This window comes from Talaromyces rugulosus, chromosome V, assembly GCF_013368755.1.
Source record: "Talaromyces rugulosus chromosome V, complete sequence".
Taxonomy (NCBI): domain Eukaryota; kingdom Fungi; phylum Ascomycota; class Eurotiomycetes; order Eurotiales; family Trichocomaceae; genus Talaromyces; species Talaromyces rugulosus.
In genome coordinates, this window is record NC_049565.1 from 3,560,667 (window position 1) to 3,570,140 (window position 9,474).

The 9,474-nt window shown below is 42.2% G+C and overlaps 1 protein-coding gene across 1 annotated transcript; it reads left to right on the plus strand.

Annotated features, from left to right (window-relative positions):
• Nucleotides 1-1,613: 1,613 nt before the first annotated feature.
• On the plus strand, nucleotides 1,614-9,160 carry TRUGW13939_09756 (uncharacterized protein; the record flags this gene model as incomplete). Its single annotated transcript, XM_035492876.1, has 2 exons — nucleotides 1,614-4,595; nucleotides 9,125-9,160. Coding segments are annotated over 2 exons (3,018 nt in total), but the record flags the coding sequence as incomplete, so codon positions are not given.
• Nucleotides 9,161-9,474: the final 314 nt, after the last annotated feature.

Consider the following 9,474-nt stretch of genomic DNA (forward strand, 5'->3'; position numbering starts at 1 on the left):
TATCTATCAATATTTAATTTTAATATAGAATACTGCCTAGGTTCAAAAAACCCTATAAATATGCTAAGTTATTGTCTGGACTATATAGATAGTGTTAAAAAAGATATAATGATACTCCTAATCCTGTAGAAAAAGCTGCGAAGAGATTATTTTAGGAAATAAGAACAAAACCTAATCTCTTTATATAATCAAGAATTATTTATGAATGTGCTGGCGTAAGTACAGAAAGCTTAGGGGATATCTTTTACTGTTAATAAAGAAAATGTCTACAGACCTGAAGAAGAAAATACCTTTATAGATAAAAACACTATTGCTGGTAATACAGGGGATCTAGAACTCTTAGTACCATAGTCCCTAGCGACCGAAGCTATAAGGACTAAGATGGCCTATTCAGAAATAAAACCTGACATAGAGAGTCTTCTTTAAAAATATCAATAAAGGGACGTCTTTATATAGAAAAAGTCAAAAGAACTCTATATAGGATAGGCCAAGGGTTTAGTATAGAGTATTAAGAAGCATAATCTTCTCTAGTATAAGAGGGCCGCATATGTGCCATCTAATAAGGCCTTACAGTCAGAAATTATAAAGAATAACTATGATAATGTATAGAGAGGCTATTTCAGAAAAGCCTGCACTATAGTAGCTATCTATCAAAAATATTATTAGCTAGTATTAAAAGCCAATATAGACTACTATATCCAAATCTATTCTATCTATTAACAGATCAAGGTATATAGACATTGGCAGTATAAGCTACTTAAGCTGTTACTAGTTCCATTAAAACTATTTAAAATAATAATTATAGACTTTATAACAGGATTGCTATTTGTGGGATGATAGGGAATGACAGTTGACGCTATACTGGTCATTATCAACCTTGTCATAAGAATCGTGAACGCTCAGCCAATCGATAAGTAGCGGACGCTACTTACATAAGCAAGCTGCCTGAAACTCCTATGGAGTAGACTTGCTAATTGTAGGAACGAAGACGGAAGTGACTACACGAGAACTCACGTGATCTGGACAGTGCAGATGCACTGGTTTAGTGAAGACACACCAGGTGGACATACACCCTAAATGGTGCGGCTGCACCATTTCCGTGCAAATACACTTAGTGCAGAACCACCTACCCTGTGCGAGTACACCCGGTGCGGATGCACCCCAGCGGTGCGCATGCACCATGTCAGTGGAAGTGCACCATGGCACGTGACTATGCAGGGAACATAGCCAAACATAGCCAGACTATGTTTGGATATGTCAACAACATAGCCAACAGAGCATCGACTATGCTCGCTATGTTTAGGATCAGCTATATAAGGACACTCATTTACCATCATGTATCTAGCTCATTGTGTTTTATTCTCTCAAGCAAATAGCATATTACTATTACTCTTCAACATACTTTGCAGCCTATCATTGCGATAGTACTCTACTTATCCTAGGATTGCCTTACACAACGTTCTCATCTTGTCTTCTGTTAGCAGAATACCCACCCCGATTCACATCTTGGTGACGAGTTGTTGAACCGATTGACAATAAAACACCCTCATAACACGAAGTTTTGAGAACTAGGTAAGCAATCAAACCTTACTAACGAGCTAATCATGGCAGGAAATAGCAATGCACCAGCAGCAGGACCGGCAACTCCGCGCCCACCTGCAAGACAAGCAAGACCAGTCGATCAAGACAGTGACGATGAACCCGACGAGCAAACCCAGCAAAGATTCACCACGTTGGAAAGAGTCATCGATCAAATGAATGAACACATTCAAAGACTGCAAGCTGCAATCGCTGAAAGAGACGATCATGTCAACCAACTCGAAGCTCAAGTCATGGCTATACCACCTGGCGAAGCTGGAACAGCCGGCAACAGGGTCAAACTACCAAAACCCATGACCTTCGACGGAACTAGATCTAAGTTGAAGACATTTTTGGTCAACATGGAAATGCATATCGAAGCCAACCAGATCACCCATGACAAAAAGAAAATGATCTTTGTGGCATCATGCTTTACCGATGCAGCAGCAGAATGGATACAACCCATGCTAAGTGAATTGTACACTACCGACAGAAGTAGTTGGGGGACTATCACCAGGGAACTGTTTTCGAACTACGGCATGTTCAAACAGAAACTTGGAGAAGCGTTCGGAAACATCGACGAGCTACGGACCGCGGAAAGACAACTAAGATACCTACGACAGACCGGATCCGCTCAGCAGTTGGCAACCAAATTCCGACAGATAGTAACACCACTACACTATGATGATGCTATTCAAATCGCAACCTTTGAGAACATGCTCAAGGAAGAAGTCCAGACGGAACTCATCAAACTCGACCGACCCGACAACATTGACAGATTCATTGAGATGGCGGTCAAGATTGACAACAAACTGTTCGAGATCAAACAGAAGCGACAGGAGTTTCAGAGATGGAAGAAAGTTGGAGGATTCCCTCAGTATGCCAACACATCGGCAAAGCGAGGAACCCAATACGACAAGGACGGCGATGTCAAGATGCAGCTCAACAACGTGATCAGTAAGGAAGAAATGGCCAAGCGCAAGGAAAACAAAGCTTGTTACAAGTGCGGACGAAAAGGACACTTTGCACGACAGTGTCGATCAGGGCAAAACAAACAGAACGGTAACGTCAGCCCTCAAAAAATAACAACAGTCCATCAACAAGTTGCGGCCATACACCAGACAATTGTGACCCCCTCGGACAGTGAGGAGGAGGAGTCAGAAAATGAACAGGTCGACGAAGTCAAGGACTTCTGGGGACCGATACTAGAAAAGGAAATATACGAATCGCTCAAGAAATTCGAGCAAGAAGATAGCCCTGGGCAATCTAAGGGACGCCTCAGACAGAGTTCAGAAAGGGAACCACCCCAGGAAGAAGACGCTAACCCGGAAGAAGCGCAACCTCACCTACGACGAGGTCAAGAGAAAGGACCGATCAGAGAACCTCGCAGAGAAGACCAATACAGCAAAACCGCTGGACGGCGTATTGATGACCTTTCATCAGGAAGTGAAAGCCGACACCCCCTGACGTTTCGAGACGGTGGAAAAGACAGAGAAGTTGACCACGAGGACTCGGATCGAGAATCAGACACCCCGCAACATTCACAGTTAACAAGAACAACAAACCTCAGAAGAGACGCCGCAAGGGCGATCGACCAAGCAAATGAAACAATCAGACTGTTCCAGAAACGACCACCAATCACAAAGAAAGAATGGGATTCAGTCCTAGGAACCAGCACGACGGTTCCAGGAATAAAAATTGAGATTCCAGAAACAAGCAAAGAAGAACTGAAAACAGACAGCGAAGACTCCGAAACAACAGAAGAATTCCCTGAAATCGACTACGAAGAACCAAAACGAGAATGCAGTTGCAAACCACCCAAACCAGTATGTTGGGAAGACTCTATTCAGACATACCGACAACACATCCTCGAATGCGAAAAATGCCACGAGTGGACATTTCACAAATGCGATATGCACGGAAAAAAGAACATCGCACTCGCAAACGAATTCGAATACGTCTCACTCACCAAAGGAACACGGTTGTGCCACCCGATGCTTGGGCATACCGAAAGATGTTCATGCATGTACTACCCACAATATGGAGGACACCATCACAAGAAAATACACTGGACGCAATGCTATGAGTCAAAATGTCCGACTCACCTCGAAGAAAAGGAAAAGAACAAATGGAAGCCAACGGCACCGATGATCATCTATCAACCCATCCCGGACTGCCCGAAGGGCTGGAACGAATGTTGGTGCTACGCAGAAGAAATTTGGCACCCTTTCCATAATAGCATCGAAACTGACCAGTGCTACGCGAAAAAATGTCCATACCACGAAGGACGAGTCATCTACACCGATGAAGACTGGACCGAAATTGTTCTATCACAGAAACGATACCTTGAGAGGCACAGAAAGGGACACCACCTTATTGCCACAACTATCAAGACAGGAGAAACTGTGATCATTATCAAGGGAACAATCAACGGACACGAAGCCAAACTACTCCTCGACTCGGGAGCATCAACGAACTACATTAGCGAAGCATACGTCAAGAAAAACAGGATCCAAACGCACGAGACAAACCTATGGCATACTGTACAAAATTTTGAAGGACAAATCACGATCGAAGGATTCGTACGACGAACTGGAAACATCACACTCAAATCAGGAGAACACGAAGAAAGCATCCAACTGGATTTAAGTCCGTTCGAGCGAAAGGATTTCGACATTATACTCGGAATGACGTGGCTACGGAAACATAATCCTGTCATTGACTGGAAACACGAGACGGTGTCAATAGACCTGAAAACGCTGCAAACAGAGCAGATGGGGATCAAGCCGAACCAGCAGTTGAAGGTGAAACATGCTGAAGAAATAAACGAAATAGGCCGACAAATTGAAACACGAAAGAAACCAAAAGAAATCTACGAAAAAGAACTAAAGGAAGTGCTCGACAAGCTACCAGAAAAATATCGGGACTTTACCGAATTATTTGTGAAGAAAGAATATCGACTACCACAACACGAAACAGAATACGAAGCAGAGATACCGCTCAAGGAAGGAGCACAAGTACCACAAGTGAAGCAACGACAAATCTCACAAGATGAACTCCGAACTACTAAGGAATTCATTGAGAAATTCTTAGCAGCCGGTTACATCAGAGAATCAAAAGCAAAGGCTTCTGCACAAGCAATGTTTGTACCAAAACGCGACGGATCACCACGAATGGTCATCGACTACCGAAAATTAAACAATATGACCGAAGACGACGCAAACAAAGCACCACACCAGGAACAGAAGAGAGATTTATTGCAAGGCGCAAAAATCATGACAATGTTCGACGTTGAATGGGGATACTACAACCTACGAATGAAAAATGACGACATCTGGAAAACAGCATTCCTTACAGACTTGGGACTGTACGAATGGCTAGTAGCGCCTATGGGACTCAAACGGCTACCAGCAGAATTCGCGAGGTTTATGACCCACATCCTACGGGAATACCTTAACCTCTTCGTTGCAGTATACTTCGATGATGTTATAGTCTACTCAAAAGACCCCAAGGAACACGATAACCATGTACGACTGGTTATGACAAAACTCATGGAAGCAGGATTAACTCTCAAAATCAAGAAGTGTGAATTCGACACCACACGAGTCAACTACCTAGGAATGGTATATACAACAAACGGACTAGAAATACCGAAAGAGAAATTAGACGCTATCCTCGAATGGCCAACTCCAACGAACGTCCACGACGTACAATCTTTTCTTGGAGCCAGCGGATACGTTCGACGATATCTTGAGAAATACTCAGACGTTACAACACCAATGACAGAATTGCTGAAAAAAGACGAACCATTCGATTGGACAGCAAGAAGACAACGATCTTTTGAAAACGTTAAAGAACTCGTTAAAATTGCGCCAATATTACAACTGTTTAACCCAGAATTACAAAGCATTCTACGAACAGACGCATCTGGATATGCTCTTGGAGCAATCCATGAACAAATCAATGAAAAAGGAGAAACGCAGATTGTCGCATTCTACTCGAGAAAGTTTACATCGGCGGAAGTTAACTACGACGTCCACGACCGAGAATTACTCGCGATAGTTCAAGCATTTCGACAATGGCGGCACTATCTCCAAGGAGCAAAACATGAAGTAATCGTCAAAAGCGATCATCACAATTTGAAGTACTTCACGACAACAAAAGAATTATCTGGAAGACAAATACGATGGGCCGAAGAACTAGCCAAATTCAATTACAGGATTGAACATATTCCAGGAAAACAAAATGCAGCAGCAGACGCATTAAGCAGACGACCAGATTACGCAATCGGGATAGAACCCCCCAAGACAAACATTCTGCAAGAAGAATCAGGAGTTCTACGCCACAATCACAATGCGATCATTGCGACCGCAATAAGAGTTGTTGACGATGATCCGTTCTACGAACGAATGTATCGGGAAACCAACAAGGATCAAAAAATACAAGAAGAATTACAAGCCGGACAAGTTACGAAAAATGTTCAGAAAGGCTTAGCGATATGGAATGGAATGATCAGAGTACCGCAGAATATGACTACGGAAGTCATTCAGCGATACCACGATCCTCCAACAAAAGGACACCAAGGAGTTGAAAGGACAATCGAAATGATTACCCGAACATTCTACTTTCCTTATGTCCGAAAAAGGGTTGAGAATTACATCAGAAACTGCGACGAATGCAACAGAAACAAAGCAGTACACCACAAACCCTTTGGAAAAATGCAAATACCGGAAGTACCAGAAGAAGCATGGAAAAGTATCACTGTTGACTTTATCCAAGGACTACCGCAGTCCAAGGACCCAGTAACAGGAATTACCTACACCGATGCCATGATAACAGTCGACCGACTTACGAAATATGTTATCTTAGAACCAACACCAAAGGATATGACAGCAGAACAATGTGCAAAACTTATGTTACGAAAAGTTTTTGTATGGACCGGATTACCAAACGAACTTATCACAGACCGAGACAAGTTGTTTACATCCAAATATTGGCAGACAATTGCAAAGGCATGCGGAATGCATCACAAGTTATCAACCGCGAATCACCAACAGACTGATGGCCAGTCCGAGAGAATGATTCAAACAGTTGAACAGTATTTTCGACACTATTTAGATTGGGAACAAGACAATTGGGTAGAACTACTACCATTAGCACAGTTCGCATTAAACAATGCAGAAAACGCTACGACAAAACAAGTTCCACATTTTGCGAATCTTGGACGACACCCAAGAATGACATGGTCTGAAGTACCACGAGAAGGATTATCCGAAGCCGCGATAATACAAGCCAACAAACTACAGGCACTCCATCAGACAATATCGAAAGACATCAAGTGGGCTGAAAACCGAATGAAGACCTACTACGACAAGAAGCGCGAGGACGCGCCAATCCTCAAAAAGGGGGAGAAAGTTTACTTACTACGACGAACAATTGGACAGAAAAAATTCAACATTCCAAGCAAGAGACCAAGCAACAAACTTGACGCTATCAAATACGGACCTTTCACAATTCAAGAAAAACTCGCTAACGACAATTACAAACTCCGACTACCAGCAAGAATGAAAGTGCACCCAGTATTTCACATCTCATTATTGGAACCAACCGAAAACCCAGAAAACAGTAACGACGAAGCAACCGAGGATGAATATGAAGTTGAAAACATTCTAAAGAGAAAGTTAGTGGAAGGAAGAATCTTTTACTTAGTCAGCTGGAAAGGATACGGACCGGAACACAACTCATGGGAACCAGTTAGGCACTTGAACTGCCCCGAAAAGATTCGAGCGTTTCGCCAGAAAGAAACTCGGAGAGGACGTGGTCGAACTCGTTGTTAGACGACACGGGAAACTCCTGGATGGCAGCCGCAATCATCTCGTTTGATTTTTGCAGCTCGGCCTCTCGTTTCCGTTCCTCCTCCTCCTTTTCCTCCAAACGCTCCAACTCCTCCACATCCTTTATATCCGTTTGAATAAATTCTCCAGCACGCTTTCGGAGAAGTTTCCTTTGTTTATGCAAACGAGCCCGTTTGGCAAGGAGAGCCTCAAGCTCAGCATTCAACCGATCGTCATCGGCCTCAATCTTCTCTTGAGCCTTGATGAGCTTTTTCCACGCCAGGTCAGACGAGGCCATATCGCGACACTTGCAGCGACCAAAACCAACGCACTCGCTACAGCGACTCGAAATTTCAGATTTAATGCAAACCTTCCCTTGGACTGCACAACGATGACAAGGAATCGGCAGAATAATACCAGACTGTTCGATACGCAGCCGAAGGTTTTTCGTATTTATGTTTTGCTTTGACGACATGGTCAGAACATCACCACCAAGAATGTTAACAAGAAAGAAATTCGCCTACCTATGCGACGGGGGGCCTGCGACTATTTATGTGACTGTCGGGACGCCAGCCTTCGAAGGAGGGGATTGTCATAAGAATCGTGAACGCTCAGCCAATCGATAAGTAGCGGACGCTACTTACATAAGCAAGCTGCCTGAAACTCCTATGGAGTAGACTTGCTAATTGTAGGAACGAAGACGGAAGTGACTACACGAGAACTCACGTGATCTGGACAGTGCAGATGCACTGGTTTAGTGAAGACACACCAGGTGGACATACACCCTAAATGGTGCGGCTGCACCATTTCCGTGCAAATACACTTAGTGCAGAACCACCTACCCTGTGCGAGTACACCCGGTGCGGATGCACCCCAGCGGTGCGCATGCACCATGTCAGTGGAAGTGCACCATGGCACGTGACTATGCAGGGAACATAGCCAAACATAGCCAGACTATGTTTGGATATGTCAACAACATAGCCAACAGAGCATCGACTATGCTCGCTATGTTTAGGATCAGCTATATAAGGACACTCATTTACCATCATGTATCTAGCTCATTGTGTTTTATTCTCTCAAGCAAATAGCATATTACTATTACTCTTCAACATACTTTGCAGCCTATCATTGCGATAGTACTCTACTTATCCTAGGATTGCCTTACACAACGTTCTCATCTTGTCTTCTGTTAGCAGAATACCCACCCCGATTCACATCTTGGTGACGAGTTGTTGAACCGATTGACAAACCTATTCTTAAAATACACTATCTACTTGCCGATATAGAAAGTGTTATTAGTTAAAAGACTAGTAAAGCTACTTCTAGAGAATCTAGTATAGTAGATTACTTTCTCACAGTATATTATCTTAGATCGGGATAAGCTATTTATTAATGAATTTTAGCAAACTATATGCTTCTACCTAGAGATAATCCAGAAACTATCAATAATAGTCTATCTACAAATGGATAGATAAACAGAGTACTAGAATTAGACAATAGAATACTTCCTCTAATGCTATACAAACTATAAATAGATAGATTAGCTATGGTGGATCTCACTGACACAGAATGTATACAATAATAGTTGGTATAATGTCATAGAGTAATCTTTAATAGAAATCTTTATAGAATTCTAGAAAGATCTAAGAATAGATATTCCTAAGGACGCTTCTTTAAGTCTAAAGAATTGAGAGCTACATACCATAAATTAGATAGAAGAGCTCTATATTAAACAGGCAAACATTTAGAAACACTTAAAAAAAGCTAAAGAAGCACAAATAAAGTACTATAACTAGGAAAAAATCTATTAGGAATTCAAAATCAGAGAATAAGTTATGTTTTAGACAAAAAATATAGCTTCGCTCCAATATAATAAAAAACTAGCTAATAGATATCTAAGCCTATTCCAAATAGTAAATATATAGAGATTAAATATATACAAACTTAACCTTACTTTAAGATATAAAGAAATCTATCTAGTTTTCTATATCTCTTTACTAGAGCTGTACTACACTAACACTAAGAACTATACTTCCCTAGGACCAGTACTAGTAGATAGCAA